Here is an 18174-nt window from a genome sequence, read left to right on the forward strand (position 1 = left end):
ACATCTGAAGCTTCCCCCTCACATTTTCTTTTTAATTCACTCTTTTAATATGGGATTGATAGCTATCTTTGCTGACAATACTGAACGCTAAAGAAGAACTGTTATCTCTGTTCCATATTTAATTATCTGCTCATTTGTAAGAAACATTTTAATGTGTAGGCAAGGGAAGACTCCCATTCTTTAAATCTGCTGCATGCACGACTCAATACTACTCATTGGCATTTGGATATAATTAATGGCGGAAGCAACAGAAAAGGTTACATTAAAAAGAATAAAAGACATTTTTAAAACTATGGCAAATAATACAAAAAAAATTTTCTAGAAATGTCTACAAGGCAAATGACTAAACAATGAGATCAATTGAAAGTATGAAAGATGCACTGATTGCAGATGTTTTTGGAATAAAAACCTGCAGCCAAGGAGGTCCATAGCTCTAGACTTGAAAACCAGTGGACATGTGTTGAAGTAAATGGTACCTCTGATGGTGTTTATACCCTTTTATGCTACTATAAGTGTGATGGGAAAACACAAACAGGACGAGGACAGCTGTTGAAGCAGCTATTAACATCTAACTTGATAAATAGTTTTAAATAGTTGTATTACAAAATATGAAAATAAACAAACACAAAAATGCAACAGAATGTTATTATAATTCAACTTAGAGGGATGAAAGTACATCTCACATCTATACAGAAACAATTAAGATAGAAAACTGTGCCAGATAAAAAAATAACATAAAAATTGAAAAAAATGTCACTTTTTCACATTCTTTTTCCAGCAGTAAAAGAAAAGACTTATTTACATTTAGAAGACTACTGTAGATCTCCATTGAAAAAAGTACATTGCATCTATTAGCTTGGCATCACAACAAAATAAATAAAATAAAAACTGTAAACATTTCACAACTACATCAAGGAATGGTTTATCTTTTAGGGTAAAATATACATTTTATCAAAATTGGAAAAACTGCAAATTTTAGCCTATTACAAAAATTAATTCTAAATTGAGTATGTTTTCATATCTGTATTACAAATAAAAGTGCTGATTTCAACAGCCCAAAGAAGTAATAAAGTATATAAAAAAAGAGAAAAAAAAAATCAGAGGAAAAGTCTCTGTTTGGAAAATGACCAGGTCAAGACAAAACAATGTACACATGCATTGAAAAATTTGTTGCTGCCCAGCCAGCTGGGTCTGCTGTGATTAGGAGACTGAAAATTTTCATTTCCATGCTTCATGGGGTTTTAGTAACATCCGTCTTTCCAAGATTCATCAGTAACAGGGCTACAGGTTTTTGTTAATCCAATAGATCTGTCATCAGAATAAAAAGATATGTTTTGAGTCTGTAATACATTAGCTAAAATAAACCTCAAAGAGAAACACTCTAAAAAACAGAATATTGAACATCTAAAATCTAAAAACAGAGCAGCATGAACAGACAAGCATATACACAAACATCACAATGCTAAACCACATCAGTAACACAGGAAGTGATTTTCAAGTATGGGAGAAGGAGGCCATCAAACACATTAGCCCTAGAACTAAGTAAAGAGTTCCCAAAATAATATAAATTGTGTAATTTATGGAAACCACAAAATAAGCATTCATATTAAAAGGGATTAAAAATACATTTATATTACAGAACTACAACTATAAATCATTTACATTCATTTTAAAATCTGAAACGGAGTGTAAACATCTAATAAAATAATGACACTAACTTTAAATATAGATATGAGAAGGCTGAATCTAGTTAAATCTAAACTTCAACAACTTAAACTTTAACATTGAACTATCTGGAAATTATTACTCTGTGTTGGATTATTTGAAACATTTCTATAATACATAATTTATAAGTATGAGTAAATATTAGTAGATGGGCCAACGGTCAAGGAACCAAAGACAAATTTATTCAAGTTATTACATACAACGTTAAAAATGTTTGTACCTGCTTCACAAGCATTAATTAAAAAAATCCAGTTTTTAAACATTTTGAAAATAAATAACTTTATTAATATGTACCATATCAGAAAATTAATAAAATTGTGTAAAGTTACTACTTTTTTTAAATTGAAACAATGACCTCATATAGTTCCCGACAGTCTATGTTTGTTCACTTGTCAAGAGGTAATCGTGTTTGACTTACATCACCATTAGCTTCAAAAGGTTCAGAGAAACAAGATGATTTCTAAATGTCTGCATATAGATATACTGAGAAGAAACATGTTTAATAAAATTGTACTTTATATTATTTTATTTTTTTGGTAGATGCAAGGTCCAGCAAGTAGGAGAAGATCAACTAAACATTCCATAAAACACTAGGCACAGAAAAATTATTACATACTGCAGTCAGAATTCTTAATTGTACTGTTTCAGAAAGGAGGAACATATCAACATTATCTCCATCCATCCATTATCCAACCTGCTATATCCTAACTACAGGGTCATGGGGGTCTGCTGGAGCCAATCCCAGGCAACACAGGGCGCAAGGCAGGAAACAAACCCTGGGCAGGGCGCCAGCCCACCGCAGTCAATATTATCTGTGCCAGCTAATGGTTGCTGCATTACAGAAACACCCATCCTAAAACCAAATAACCTACTTTGAAATAAAGGCTCATCTGAAAAATCAAAGTCTCTGTTTCATCTCCCTGCTGGTGCATTTTCCCCCCACACTTCTATCAGGGTTTTACTGCTCTTATTCTGTATAATACATATAATTTATGTTTGCAAATTGACCAATGGTATGCTTATGTCTTAAAAAGGTAAAATGTACCCAAGAACACACTCCTGTTGGGATAAAGTAAACAAACATAAATAAAGTCAAAAGAAAAAAAAATACCTTCTGGAGGGCTGTGACACTCTGCTCCTGGGTAACGCTGAAGGAGCGCCAAAAGAAGTGCGACTTCGACTAGGAGTGTGTTTCCCTGCAAATCCCGCAGCTCCTCTGCTACTTGAGGAAACTCCACCACTGGAAGAACCTGAACCAGAGTAAGTAGGGGACTGGACTCTGCGAATACTGCCATTTGATGTTCCAAAAGCACCTGTTGCTTTTGGAGGCTGTCTTGATGCTCCCATTGATGCAGTAGGCCCAAGAGCTTTGACAGGTACACGGACTGACAGTGGAGACTGAGCATTCCCAGAATGATTAGACAATTTAGTAGACGGAAGACCTACGATTAGGAGAAAAGGACCCAAAATAAGAATGTAAGTAAAAACAATACTGTAATATGGACAGTTTATATACAGTACTGTGCAAAAGTTTTAGGCAGGTGTGAAAAAATGCTGTAAACAAAGAATGCTTTCAGAAATATAAATGATTGTTTATTGTTATCAATTTACAAATTGCAAAGTGAGCGAACAAAAGAAAAATCTAAATCAAAATCAATATTTGGTGTTACTACATTTTGCCTTCAAACCAGCATCAATTCTTATAGGTACACTTGCACAAAGTCAGGGATTTTGTAGGATTATAGTCAGGTGTATGATCAACCAATGATACCAAACAGGTGCTAATGATCATCAATGTCACACATAGGCTGAAACACAGTCATTAACTGAAACAGAAACAGCTGTGTAGGAGGCTTAAAACTGGGTGAGGAACAGCCAAACTCTGCTACCAAGGTGAGGTTGTGGAAGACAGTTTCATGTCATGGCAAGATTGAGCACAGCAACAAGACACAAGGTAGTTGTATTGCATCAGCAAGGTCTCTCCCAGACAAAGATTTCAAAGCAGACTGGGGTTTCAAGATGTGCTGTTCAAGCTCTTTTGAAGAAGCACAAAGAAACGGGCAACATTGAGGATCGTAGACGCAGTGGTCGGCCAAGGAAACTTAGTGCAGCAGATGAAAGACACATCAAGCTTATTACCCTTCTAAATCAGAAGATGTCCAGCAGTGCCATCAGCTCAGAACTGGCAGAAACCAGTGGGACCCACGTACATCTACTGTCTGGAGAAGTCTGGCCAGAAGTGGTCTTCATGGAAGAGTTGCAGCCAAAAAGCCATACCTCCGACGTGGAAACAAGGCCAAGTGACTCAAGTATGCACGAAAACATAGGAACCGGGGTGCAGAAAAATGGCAGCAGGTGCTCTAGACTGATGAATCAAAACCTGAAATATTTGGCTGTAGCAGAAGGCAGTTTGTTCATCGAAGGGCTGGAGAGCGGTACAATAATGAGTGTCTGCAGGCAACAGTGAAGCATGGTGGAGGTTCCTTGAACATTTGGGGCTGCATTTCTGCAAATGGAGTCGGAGATTTGGTCAGGATTAATGGTGCTCTCAATGCTGAGAAATATAGGCAGATACTTATCCATCATGCAGTACCATCAGGGAGCTGTACGATTGGCCCCAAATTTATTCTGCAGCAGGACAATGACCCCAAACATACAGCCAAAGTCATTAAGAACTATCTTCAGCGTAAAGAAGAACAAAAAGTCCTGGAAGTGATGGTATGGCCCCCACAGAGCCCTGATCTCAACATCATCGAGTGTGTCTGGGATTACATGAAGAGACAGAAGGATGTGAGGAAGCCTACATCCATAGAAGATCTGTGGTTAGTTCTCCAAGATGTCAGGAACACCCTACCAGCCGAGTTCCTTCAAAAACTGTGTGCAAGTGTACCTAGAAGAATTGATGCTGTTTTGAAGGCAAAGAGTGGTCACACCAAATATTGATTTGATTTAGATTTCTCTTTTGTTCATTCACTGCATTTTGTTGATTGATGAAAATAAATGATTAACACTTTCATTTTTGAAAGCATTCTTTGTTTACAGCATTTTTTCACACCTGCCTAAAACTTTTGCACAGTACTGTATATATTTCAAAAACATTTAATTTCACTTTGAAATATACTAAATGTGGAGTAGCACAATGACTGTAAATGGCAAATATGTTTTCTCTAATCCATTATGGTCACTTTGCCATGTGATGTTTCTTTTTCCTTGAATGTTCAATTGCTGTCATTATGGTTAACACTCACCAGCCGCCATCATTCAGTAAAACAGGGGGAAAAGTTGGTATGTATTTATTTGCATTGTTCGATAACCCTTGAAAGTGAATACACCTACAAATATGGAGTGGGAGCAAATTGGCAATTTGTGGAGAGACTGAAATTGCTGTGCTGTGGCTACTTAAACTGGAAATACATTTTAAACAGGAGTTCTATTACATACTGTGTGTGACGATATTCAAGTGAAGTGTGCTTACTACATTATGAACACTCGTAAGCAAAAAAAGTTACTAAAACTAATAGACTTCTCTTAGGCTTAGCTGGCTAAGACAGTCGTTCCCCATCTGTGAGTGTGGCAGGACCCAAGTCTGAATTCTGCCTTGGACACTCTCACTCTCACTCTCACACACACATTCAGGTAGTAGTGTGAATCCTCTCTGTGAAGAGTTCACATAGAACCGCTTTAGTTTATCCTGGAGACTGGTTTCCTCCCACAAGCTTAGCAACTTTACACTGATCAAGTATAACAGAGCACAGTTAAATACGTGAGACTTTGATCAGTTCAAGGATTCTGACTGCCTTGCTTTTCTTTTCCATTCTCCAGAAAACAGATGAATGGATATAGACCTCTATATCTTTGTTGGATTTAATTTAAATCGACCTGGTGGTGTTGGAATAGTTTTAATATACATAACTGCACAAAGGAAATGCCTATCCCAGTGCACATGCACACAGAATTCAATATATTGTTGATGTTCATGTATCTTTTTTGTTTAGCTAAAACTGCAGCATTTAAGTTGAAGTTTGGAAGTGATGCTTCTCAGTATTATGATAAAAATCAAAGTAGTATCCTACAAAAATGCCACGCAATGTGATTAATTTCTTATACTATCAAAGAAATATGAGAATATAGTGACAATTGTGCAAAACACAAATCAATAAATATCCAAACATTTTAAATATCAATATAGTTAAGAGACCTTTCCCAGTCTGTGTGCCTTTTCAAAATTATACTCCAGCATCAGTGACAGTTCTTTCTAGTAACCAGCATCTTTTTTCATTTTGTATTTGTACCTTTCCTGTACACAACAATTTGCTGCTGTTTAAGTTTTACACATGCCATCTTTCAAATTTGTACTGCTTTCATGTCCGGTCCATCATATTGCACTGAATGACATTGTTTAAGGTTAGAAGAAACCTAAAAATGACGTATTTAGGAAAGTACAGGCAGCACTGACTAGTCCAGCAGTTTGAAAAACACAAGTGGGAAGAACAAGTCTGAGATTGAATAACACAAATCACCATCATGCACATCTCCTGTTTGGGAGCACTTTTTTACCTTGTTGGATACAATGGCAAAGAGAAAAGATGTACAGTATTAAAAATCTATTGCATCAAGCACCCAAAATACATGTAACATGGTATTAAATTACCTAGAAATGTCTGACAAAATTGGAATAAGCTGAAATGTAACAAGCAAAAAATTGTAACAGGGGAAAAAAAAGAAAAACAAAACATGCAACTGGCTTAAGTCATGCGTTCATAGTTGAGCGAGACAAAATTTGCCGATAAAAGGTACTTTCTATTACTGATATTTACAAATAATTGAATGTAAACATCTACACAGCACTAGCAATGCTGAAAGAAGAATAAAGAAATTTAAAGACCAGACTACAAACATCACTGATCAACCATATAGTGGTCATTCACAGATATTTTTTCTTCATGAAGTCAGTACAAAACAATCAACAAGTTCATAAGAGAGAATGAACACATGGCAATCTGAAAAAAATGTAAAAAGTGACTGAAAAATGGCACCAGGCAATTCAGTGCATGGCTGGAGTTCTGCCAGAAACAGATCTTCAGACTTCTAGGCCGGTGTCAAAAATTCATACATCAGGAAATAAGACAAAAGATATGTAAACATGACTGAGCTATTAGCAGTTTTCTTTATTACAGCCATATGAAAAAGTCTGGGAACCCCTCTCAGCCTGCATAATAATTTACTCTATTTTCAACAAAAAAGATAACCGTGGAATGTCTTTAATTTCCTAGGAACATCTGAGTACTGGGGTGTTTTCCGAACAAAGATTTTTAGTGAAGCAGTACTTAGTTGGATGAAATTAAATCAAATGTGAATAACTGGCTGTGCAAAAATTTTGGTACCCTTGTAATTTTGCTGATTTGAATGCATGTCACTGCTCAATACTGATTACTTGCAAGACCAAAACTTCATAGACAGGTGTGTCCAATCATGAGAAAAGGTATTTAAGGTGGTGAACTGCAAGTTGCACTTCCTTTTGATTCTCCTCTGAAGAGTGACAGCATGGGATCCTCAAAGCAACTCTCAAAAGATCTGAAAACAAAGATTGTTCAGTATCATGGTTTAGGGCACAGGTGTTGAACTCCAGGCCTGGAGGGCCACAGTGGCTACAGGTTTTCATTCTAACCCTTTTCCTAATCCGGGACCAGTGCTAATTCACTTTTTCCCTTCATTTTAATAGCCCTGTTAGAAAGATTCAGCCCTCTGAATTGATTTGTTTCTTCATTAAATGGCAGCCAAACAGAAACGAGACGTGAAACGGGCCAACAGATGACCAGCTTAACCTGGGGCTTCAAACTACAACCAGTTTCTTAATGAGAAGCCAATGCTTGCTGTTAATTAAACACGTTATGCAATTATTAATTCTGACACAGCAGAAATTTCCAAAACTGATGATTGTTTTTTTCTAACACCATCATCAAGATGTTTTGATGACCTGAGAGATCAGCCTTACTGAGACCTCCACCTTTCTCTATTTTCAGATTCTGTGAGATGGGCACAGGTAAGCTGGTCATGTGGCCACTTGTTTTGTCTCTCATTGTTTGGCCGGTAATTAAGGAAAAAGAAACGACTAAGGGGCCTGAGTCAAGTTAATTAAAATAAATAATTAGCAGCAAAAACTGGTCACTAATTAAGAAGATAGTTAGAAGGAAAACCTGCAGCCACTGCGGCCCTCCAGGACTGGAGTTCGACACCCCTGGTTTAGGGGAAGGATACAACAAGCTATTTCAGAGGTTTAAACTGTCAGTTTCAACTTTAAGGAATGTAATCAGGAAATGGAAGGCCACAGGCACAGTTGCTGTTAAACCGAGGCAGGCCAAGAAAAATACAGGAGCAGAATATGCGCAGGATTCTGAGAATGGTTACAGACAACCGACAGATCACCTCCAAAGACCTACAAGAACATCTTGCTGCAGATGGTGTATCTGTACATTGTTCTACAATTCAGTGCAATTTGCACAAAGAACATCTGTATGGCAGGGTGATGAGAAAGAAGCTCTTTCTGCACTCACGCCACAAACAGAGTCGCTTGTTGTATGCAAATGCTCATTAAGACAAGCCAGATAAAGTGCTTTGGACTGATGAGACAAAAATTGAGTTATTTGGTCATAACAAAAAGCGCTTTGCATGGCGGAAGAAGAACACCACATTCCAAGAAAAACACCTGCTACCTACTGTCACATTTGGTGGAGGTTCCATCATGCTGTGTGGCTAGTTCAGGGACTGGGGCCCTTGTTAAAGTTGAGGGTCGGATGAATTCAACCCAATATCAACAAAATCTTCAGGATAATGTTCAAGCATCAGTCACAAAGTTGAAGTTTTTTTTTTTCTTTTTTTGTCTTTGTTCTTTATTTCGCCTTATACGATTTCTCGTATTAGGAATTTGTTAGTTTTCGCATACCCCTTGGGGTCAGAGCGCAGGGTCAGCCATTGTACAGCGCCCCTGGAGCAATTACAGGTTAAGGGTCTTGCTCAAGGGCCCAGCAGAGTAGGATCTCTTTTGGTAGTGACGGGGATTCGAACCGGCAACCTTTGGGATACCAGCGCAGATCCTTAGCCTCAGAGCCACCACTCCACCCCAAAGTTACGCAGGGGTTGGATATTCCAACAAGACAATAACCCAAAACACAGTTCAAAATCTACAAAGGCATTCATGCAGAGGGAGAAGTACAATGTTCTGCAATGGCTGTCACAGTCCTCTGACTTGAATATCATCGAAAATCTATGGGATGATTTGAAGCAGGCTGTCCATGCTCGGCAGCCATCAAATTTAACCTCCATCCAGAATCGAGACACTCAAAAGGCTATAGGAGGCATCTAGAGGCTGTTATATTTGCGAAAGGAGGCTCAACTAAGTATTGATGTAATATCTCTGTCGGGGTGTCCAAATTTATACACCTGTCTAATTCTGTTATGATGCATATTGCATATTCTCTGTTAATCCAATCAACTTAATGTCACTGCTGAAACACTACTGTTTCCATAAGGCATGTCATATATTAAAAGGAAGTTGCTACTTTGAAAGTTAAGCAAATGATAAACAAAAATCCAAAGAATTAAGAGGGGTTCCCAAAATTTTTCATATGACTGTATACTGTAAAGTAAATGTTAATGTTTGGTGTGACCTCATAAAATATGACTTAATTTTCACAGGCAGATGCAGAACCTTCTAAGATTTCATTTTTGATGTTACTTCTCTCATCACTAAGAATTAGTGAGCATATACCGTATTTTTCGCACCATAAGACGCACTTTTTTTCCCCCCAAAAGAAAGTTGGAAATGTCTGTGCGTCTTATGGAGCGAATATTGCGTCACAGACCATGATGTGTATTACCTGACAAAAGTCGAAATCCAGTGGTAGAGGGCGACAAAACTCACTGTTATGTTACAGGCATTCCCTCTGTGCTTGGAGGAATGTTAGACTCATTGACTTGACATCTAATCCTTGTGTGTGCGTGAGTTGTGAAATGTAAACAAATATACACAAAGGCAAGATGGCATCTACATCTCATGAGGGAGTGAAGCGAGTGCAGAAAACAAAATACTCAGCAGATGATGTTTTGCGCATTATCACTGAGTTGGACTCTGATTTTTCAGAATCTGATTTTGTTGAGAGTGATCAGGAGATCGAACAAGAGAGTGAGGAACTGGCATCAGCTGATCGGGACACCAGCCGATACCGCCCCAGCTGAGCATATTCGTGCAGCCAATGCACCTATGGCAAGGTTTGTGTGGGAGGAATACCTAGACATTGATCCGTGGGAGCCAAACTGGCTACCGGACTTCACAAGACAGTATGGCTTGCTGTTGGACTCGACAGATTACCAGCCGCTGGACTACTTCAGGCTGTCCTTTCCTGAAGCTGCCTTTCAGCTACTGTTAGACGAGACAAACAGGTATGCAGACCAATTTTTTGAATCGAGGCTATGCTTGCACCGCATTCTCGTTTTTCAAACTGGAAACCCACAACAAAACACGAGATGAAGGGCTTTGTGGTATTACAAATATAGATGGGACTAGACTGGCGATATAACTTCAGGGAGCATTGGTCCAAACGTGCTTTGTCCCCTGGTGGCTTTGGACAGGTTATGCCGCGTGATGATAGGTACGTGTTCCTGCAAAGTGTTTGTGAGCAACTGAGCTTCATAAATTCTGACACTAGCGATGTAGAGTTCTTGGGGTTTCCATAAAACTAGAAGAGTGCTTGAACCTTAAAGTCTCTCCTTATTTGTTAATGACAGTGATGATGTTTCTTAATACCGCTGTTGAATTTACTTGGTTGAAATATTATTCTGCTATATTTTATTAAACATATTAGTGCACCATTTGGTTCAGAATATTTTTTTTCTTGTTTTCCTCTTCTAAACCTAAGTGCGTCTAATGGTCAGGTGCGTCTTATGGTGCAAAAAATACGGTAAATGGTATGGTAGCTTTCATTAGTGCAGGTATTGTTTAAAACTTAGTAATTTAAATGATCCAGAAACAACATACAATTGTATCCATCTTTTTAGCTGTGTTTCAAATTTTCCTGGATTATATATCTTATTAAAGGATGTGATAAATTAACCATAAAGCAGCATCAAAACCAGTAATAAAATTTTTTTCAGCACTTTCATTATTTTTGGCCTAGAACACAAATATTGCTAGTATGTTGAAAGTTATTTTAAATTCTCTTGCAATCTATTAATTTATGTTCAAAACCTTTTTTTTTAAAAAAAAAAAAAAAAAAAACAAAACCATAGCATCTTTTCATAATTATCAATTAATACAAACCTGTAGAGGAATGCAAACGGGATATGCGATTACTAGGTCCTTGAAGATTAGACTCCATACTTCGACTGTTCCTTACTGCCTCTAGAGAGCGCAAGCTGGTCCTTGCAAGATTAGGCATGCTACGTCTCATGTCATCTAAAACATAAGGAAATAAACAGCAAAATTTTCAGCCAGATCATAATCTTGTACTTGAGTAACAGTTATGAAAGCTCATGTACATTTTCAGACGATATCCACTTTTGTATATTTCCTACCTTCACTCTTTGTAAATTTGACAAGTTCAGGAACAGGACCCTGAAAAGAACGACGAGGTGGCCGTACACGTGAAGCCACAACTCTGCTGTACTCCACAACTGAACTAGGCGATTGGCAGCGTGGTGAGCTCAGTGGAGAAGGGGAATAGCGATGTGCGCTGCGGAGCGAAAAAGAACAATCATCTTCCTCATCTTCTAGACTGTAGGTGTCAAATTCCTGGTCACTATAAGTCCCTCTGCGCAGAGAATGCAGAGATGCACTAGAGCTGCGTCGAGACACGGATGCTGAACTGGAAGCATAATCTTGCCTTAGACCTGAGTTCATGAAAAAAATAGAGAAATTTTCAAATAATTCATGTATTTGTAGCCTCTTTTGATTAATTAGGGTTACATTAACATTTTTTCCGTGGATCAATATCTGGAAGCAAATAAACTGCATGCAGACTCTTTGGCAGCTGGTTACTGCATTTGGATAAAATATATTTAGAGCCAGTATAGTTTCAGGAAATGCTTACTTAAGAATATTGCAACATTTTTATTTTCAATTTTGAAGTGTCAGTGTTAATGACTTGTATAGTTACCTGTTCAGTAAAATGTTTTTTAATGAAATGTATCATAGGCAGTGGTGTTGGTGTTTTAATAAACAGGTTAGTCTATCAAACCCCGATTGCAGAGGTTAGTATTTAAAAATGAAATGCATTGTTTAGAAAAGACCATGCTTTATCTGAACAAGTACAGGCAAAGTTAAATTTGAGCTTGTTACATTATCTTTAACCAGTAAAAAAATACTGTATGGTACCAATAAAATGTTGCTCATTTCAGTCAGGTTTTCTTAGTGTTCATTATTAAGTGCAGAATTAGAGAACTTTGATTAATAACAAACTTACTAGCATGGTACTATATCCATCTCTGTCTGTTTGTGGAAAAGATATTTTAGTAAAGTATGGGAGAAAAGTAGCTGAGCAATGAAAGATATTAATCCTCTTGTTCACAGACTATTGTGCCGATTTTCTCAGGTCAGTAATTTATATACAATAAGGAAATTCTGAAGAGGCAAAAATCAAAGCGAGAACCCAAATAATTTCCATTAACTGGCTACGCATCAAGCAAATTGCAGACAGTATTTAACCATCACTAGGGTTACTTACCCATGCCCTCGCCTATGGTTAAATCTCTTTTCTATATGATGCTTAAATGTGATGAACAGAAAACAAACCAACAATGCAAAAACCATGATGTCTATGCATTTGTACATGCTCTCAAATATGCCATGTATCTGTCGTTACTACATTTGGCACTCCTGTGACTATAAATCATGCATACCTGGGGATTAATAAAGTGTGCGAAAAAAAAAAAAAATAATGGAGAGGGATTTACAATTATAATTTAATTATTTAGAGATAGTATAACAGATATGTGAAAAACCTTCATGTTCAACTCAGAGCCAAAATAAAAAATCAACAAAGTAATGTTTCTTGTCCACAAAGTTATACATGCTGCCTAGATATAGTCAGACTCCACTCTTTTTGATCAAGGGCTCTCTCTCTCTCTCACACACCCACACAGGGAAAAGGACACCTGTAGATTAGCGGGTCGTCTCAATGCAACATCCACTGTACTACCATTCACAGTATTTACTCTTTTTTGACACATTTGATTCAGTTCTTGAATGGGTAACATCTATGGATTCTATGGTTCTTCTGGGAGGTCAACACTCAAATTGAGAAAGATAGAAATAACTGGAGGGGTAAGATTGTCAGAAACAATCCATGTGACCAGAATCCAAGTGGTGACCCATTACTGAATTTCTGTGGTAGTCGGGGACTGCACTGTCAGCTAAATACCACTTGGTGATGATCTATGTAAACAGATGGAGCATACTCTGGAGAGAACTTGATATCCATACACGTACTTCAGGTATGTTGGGAACAACTAGCAAAAAACATTTTTGCTTGGTATGAGTTGAACTCCTGAAAAACATTCCTACATCTTGGGAATGATCAGGAACATAGACTCTGAATGGATCCTGTTCAAGACATCTGGCAGAGGCAGAAGCTTGGGGATGTGGTTAGAAGGTTGTTGGAGCCCATCATGCCACTAATCCTATGACCCAATTGTCTGGACCAGCAGCAAGGCAAACTATCAATTTGAAAAAGGCTGCCTTCTATGCGTAGTTTGCAGGATGGTATCCAGATTTGTAACAGTATTATGATAGACCAAAAAGGCAGCAGCTATAGTGTTGGCGAAAGCAACAGCCAGTGTGTGATGGAGTTTAATTGGGTCATTTAAAATGCATTTTATATGACCTCAAAGAGCTCCTAGCAAACAATCTGATGAATCAGAAAGTGAAATAGGGGAAATTGGGTCACGTCTCATCCCAGGATTTTTTGTTATAATAGAGAGAAAAATTCCTGGGATGAGAAGAGACTTTTTCAGCGAGATACTTTCACATCCCGCAAGACAAATTAACCATGCCCGGGGCAGGAAATAAAAGAGTAGATGACAAAGTAGGATGTCATAAAAAATTCAAAAATGTTGGCGTGATACACGTGCAGAGCAGGTTAGAGATAATGAAAGTACTAAAATTTGAAAGTCTCAAAAAAATGATAGTAAAGATTGCAGTAGCGCAAAGAAATGGAAATTAATCAGTTAGATAACGGAACAGCGAAAAGAGATCGAATATATTGTTCAGATATAAAACTGTATATACATTTTATAAATAAACATTTACACCTTCAAAGGCTTGACAAGTGTCACAGACATTCTACGGTATGTTCTCAAGTACAATAACGGGATACACACACCTTCACAGAAATCCATCCCAGCATCTTAACAGCATCAGTTTGAACATTTAAAGCTTTTTGGCAATCATTTTGGCTGAAATTGAACATAAGTGACTTGTAATTGTTCACACTATATGAATAAAAAAATAGTAACATTTGATGACAGTTTATCAGAATTTTTTTCCTGCAGAACTTCTTAAAAATAAACATCGTTACATTTGATGTTTATCATTTGATTATTTCAAAGTTAAATAAAAGAGATTTCAGACTTACTTTCTTCCTGTAAGCGGGCCATTATCTGAACATCTGTGAGGTCCTGTAACTTGTAACCCATGGATATGGAGTCATCTGAGGTACTTAACTCACTGTCTATGGAAGACTGTGAACTTAGTGCAGAGTGGATACTCATGTAGCCTTAAAAAAAAAAAAAAAAAAGGATATTAAACATAGGAGAGAATTAAAAAAAAAAAAAAACCCAACAACAACATATGATACTGTATAATATGGATTTAAAATAAACAGTATATAAAGCACTACCCTATCTGAATTTACTTAATTTTTTGAGGACAAGTTATTAGCATGCACTGAAGTCAAAGTAATAAAATTATAATTACTCATGCAGTTAAACTTCCCAGAAAATGCAGTCAAAGTTAAACCTAAATGTTACAAAAAAAAACCTTTTCTAGTCTTTAAATTATTAGAAAATAGCAGAACTCACAAGAACATGCGCTTTGTTTTTTTTCACCCTTCCACAATAGGTTTACCCTTGCAATATACAAAATCATGTAGAGATGATACAGTACCATAATTCGAAGCCATCATGTATCAATATATATATTATATATATATATATATATATATATATATAAAATTCTTCTCGCATTTGAAATGGAAATTACGTATGACCACGTGATATGGAAATTACGTATGAAACGGAAATTACCTATGACCACAGAACATATTATAATACAGGAACTAATCACTTCGTTTGTGGACGCTACTTTTATATCGTCTTTACAAATTGTTATTTGTGTGCGCCCTGCGTCGCCCTCTCCCACCCCTCCTGTCTGGACTACAGCGCTAAGCCGTCCGCCGCCAGGCGCATTCTGACAGAGAAGTTTTATTTATTCGTCCACGTGACTGTCAGTGAAACTGCCTTATTGTAATTTTTTTTTAGTTGGCAGTACTTGATAGTAGAAGAGATGGGGAAAACAGCTTTGCGTCTTTCTACTTTTTAACTGCGCCGAGCTGTAAACAATGTGAAGACGAGACCACCTTCAGCTGCGAGGGGTCGTGAGAACAAAGTGGACACTGGGAGGCGCGGAATGCTGGGCTGCTCCGCCAAGTTGAGAGCTTCGCAGTTTCGGGCAGCGTCCTCTCTTCTCGCACTGTTTGGGACACTTCAAGTCCCCTGTCAGCTCCTGGGAGAGTGGAAATCTTTGCGAATGAGTGTAATCGGTGCCATCGAAGCAGGACTCAGTTTGTAAATTGCCCTGCACAACTACTTACTGTCCCTTAAGGTAAGTTCAGGTCACTAAAACCCCAAAACATTCAAGGTTGCTTTTATGATTAATTATTTTAACAAGTAAATCACAAGCATGTAGTGTAAGGTTATCAGGCAAAAATTTGGACGATCACATAGAAAATGTAATTTCTATACCACAGTGGTCATGTAGAGCCTTTCACAAGGAATCTACTACTTACCTGTTGTGTTATAGCGCCTTTAAAATGTAGTTTACCCGAAACCACTCCAGTAGTGCTCAATGAATCTTTACTTCTTAAATGTTAATGTTTTACTGTTTAATAACTTATAGGCTACATTTTATTTTTTTTCCCCTTGCACTCTGTGAGCAAAGCCACTCGGTAATCAATTAGTGTCTTATAAGATAATGCGTAGGCCTTTAGACTCAGTAAAGCAGAATGTTGCTGAAATTCCCCCTTACAAACCAAGATATTAGCATTGTCACTATTTTATTCTTCAGTTCACTATTTTTTTCACTTCATTCATGCATTTTAAATTTGCTTACTCCAATTCTGTAAACTTGCATGCACATCTCTGGGATATAGGAGGAAAAGTTGCATACCCGAAGAAAAATCCATGTAAACACCAAGGGAATGTGCAGAAAGTGACCAGTGCTAGGATTTAAACCCAGTCTCCTGTAGCTATAAGGCAGCAGTGTTAAACAGTGAGCCAGTATGCTGCACATTTAAGCACTTTTATTAAACTAATTAATAATAAGTTGCTAATCACCAAGCCATACCTGAGCTGCCACAAGTTAGTAGTGTTTTGTTAGTTGATTTGAGGTACCCTGGAGACCCTAAAGCATTGCCGGAAGAGCCTGCTTCTGAAGTGGAGCTATAAACACATTGAGCAGAACTGCTATAAATGCTCTTCCAACGGGTTGCTAGAAAAAGGAAAGAAGGAGAAATGCATGCATTGTTAGGCCTGTGATAGATTAGTTAAAATTCATTTCAAATCTTACAAGTTTTTTTTTCCTTTGTAAAACATAGATTATTAACAAAAAACAAACTCACTTTTTAATGTTCATAAATTTTTCTTGACTGGATTAAAAAAACAAAACAATTGTCAAAAATCTTTGACAAGTACTTGTTTTGAACATAATTATTGACATTAATTTGACTACATGGCCTAGGGTCAAGACTGCTCACAACTTTCTATACTTAAGTAATTTTTTGACACAATGATAAGATTGTTTCCTTGGTCTGTTCATGATGCTGTGAAAGCAGGTTATTTTGTCTGCAGTACTTCAGAAAATTCAAAAGGAAGAGCACTTATTTTACTGCATCATTCATAGGTTGATGTTGTCATTGTGATCCTAAAATACATTTTCTAAAGACTAATAATCCTGGCTCCTAGTACTTTATTTTTAGGATCTTACCAAATTTCTGACACAATTTTGAAAGTTAATGTTAAGCTCAGTGCTCATTCTGAATATAGTCCTGCTTGTTCTACAGTTGTTCTTACTGCACTCTCTCAGAAAGTCTGCACATACATCTTTTATGTAACACTCCTAACACGGAGACAAAACATAAAGACCCAGTCTATTTCAGTAACAACCTCTTAAACACTGAAGCCATAAACTGCACTTATAAAGTCACTTTAAAAAAACCATGTGATATTGTATAATACAATAAACACAGTATATAAGCACTCCCCTATCAGAATTTGTTTAATTTTTGAGAACAAAACATCCTTTTAAACACCCCGGACTCTGAAGTCACAAACTATATTTATTAAACAAAAGGCACTGCATATGGAGGAAGCACAAACAGAAAAATATAAGCACAACAGACTGTTCTGCAGGTTATGACTCTTATGGATTTGTTGATCAGTTTACCACTTCTGAATTTGTGTTTGGTAAAGAAAAATGTGGATGAACTCAGACCCTTACTAACATAATATGAAACTAAAAAATGCTTGGTCTCATCGGCACATTTCACATTCAAGTACATGGGCTCTCCACCCTTGGCTCAGACCATACTACCGAATCCATTTAGTCTAAAGGAAGAAGGGACTATGTCTTTTTGTCAAATAATGCATCATACACTAATGCAGCATTTGTTCCAAAGTAATTTTCAGCTGCTATATGTTCTGTGGAAATGAACTGGTTTACTTATGCTTGCTAAAAGCAACCCTCGCTCACTACCCACAAAAACAGCAATGAATGGAATCTTGAGAACAATACAAGAAAACTGCAGTTGGTTTGGTTACTTCTAGTATAGCTACTGACTTAAATTCTCAAGAACATACTGCTAGAAAGAGAAAGGGAGAAGCAGCTCATCATGACAAATATTTCAGTTCACATCAGCAAACACTGGACTCATATTTATAGTGTCTTCTTCCATAAGCATCCGCAGCCTAGCTAATAGGTCAGCATGGATAGGTGGCAAGATCTCAAAGTCTGCAATATATATTCATAACTTTGTTAAATACTTTTTTTTTTTTTAATATATATATAAAGAAAAAACACACAAAACACAACCTTTATCTAATCACACAATACTATATTTTTGAGGTTTTCCATCTCTCTCTTTTTAAACAAATAAACTACTTCCACATATTTGACCTTTTCCC

The 18174-nt window shown here is 37.1% G+C and overlaps 1 protein-coding gene across 2 annotated transcripts in view; it reads right to left on the reverse strand.

Annotated features, from left to right (window-relative positions):
• Window positions 1-631: 631 nt before the first annotated feature.
• Window positions 632-18174, reverse strand: part of zgc:66447 (SLAIN motif-containing protein-like) — a 63260-nt gene continuing 45717 nt past the window's right edge. The window contains exons 4-9 of one of the 2 annotated variants that reach the window (XM_028815998.2): window positions 16340-16483; window positions 14352-14492; window positions 11296-11610; window positions 11042-11176; window positions 2837-3167; window positions 632-1308 (exon numbers count right to left, since the gene is read on the reverse strand). In XM_028815998.2, the coding sequence (XP_028671831.1) occupies window positions 1242-1308; window positions 2837-3167; window positions 11042-11176; window positions 11296-11610; window positions 14352-14492; window positions 16340-16483 (1133 nt within the window). In that variant the 3' untranslated portion in view covers window positions 632-1241. The remainder of the gene's footprint in view (window positions 1309-2836; window positions 3168-11041; window positions 11177-11295; window positions 11611-14351; window positions 14493-16339; window positions 16484-18174) is intronic. The other variant, XM_028815999.2, reaches the window with a different exon arrangement.

This window comes from Erpetoichthys calabaricus, chromosome 12 (assembly GCF_900747795.2).
Source record: "Erpetoichthys calabaricus chromosome 12, fErpCal1.3, whole genome shotgun sequence".
NCBI classification, from domain to species: Eukaryota; Metazoa; Chordata; class Cladistia; order Polypteriformes; family Polypteridae; genus Erpetoichthys; species Erpetoichthys calabaricus.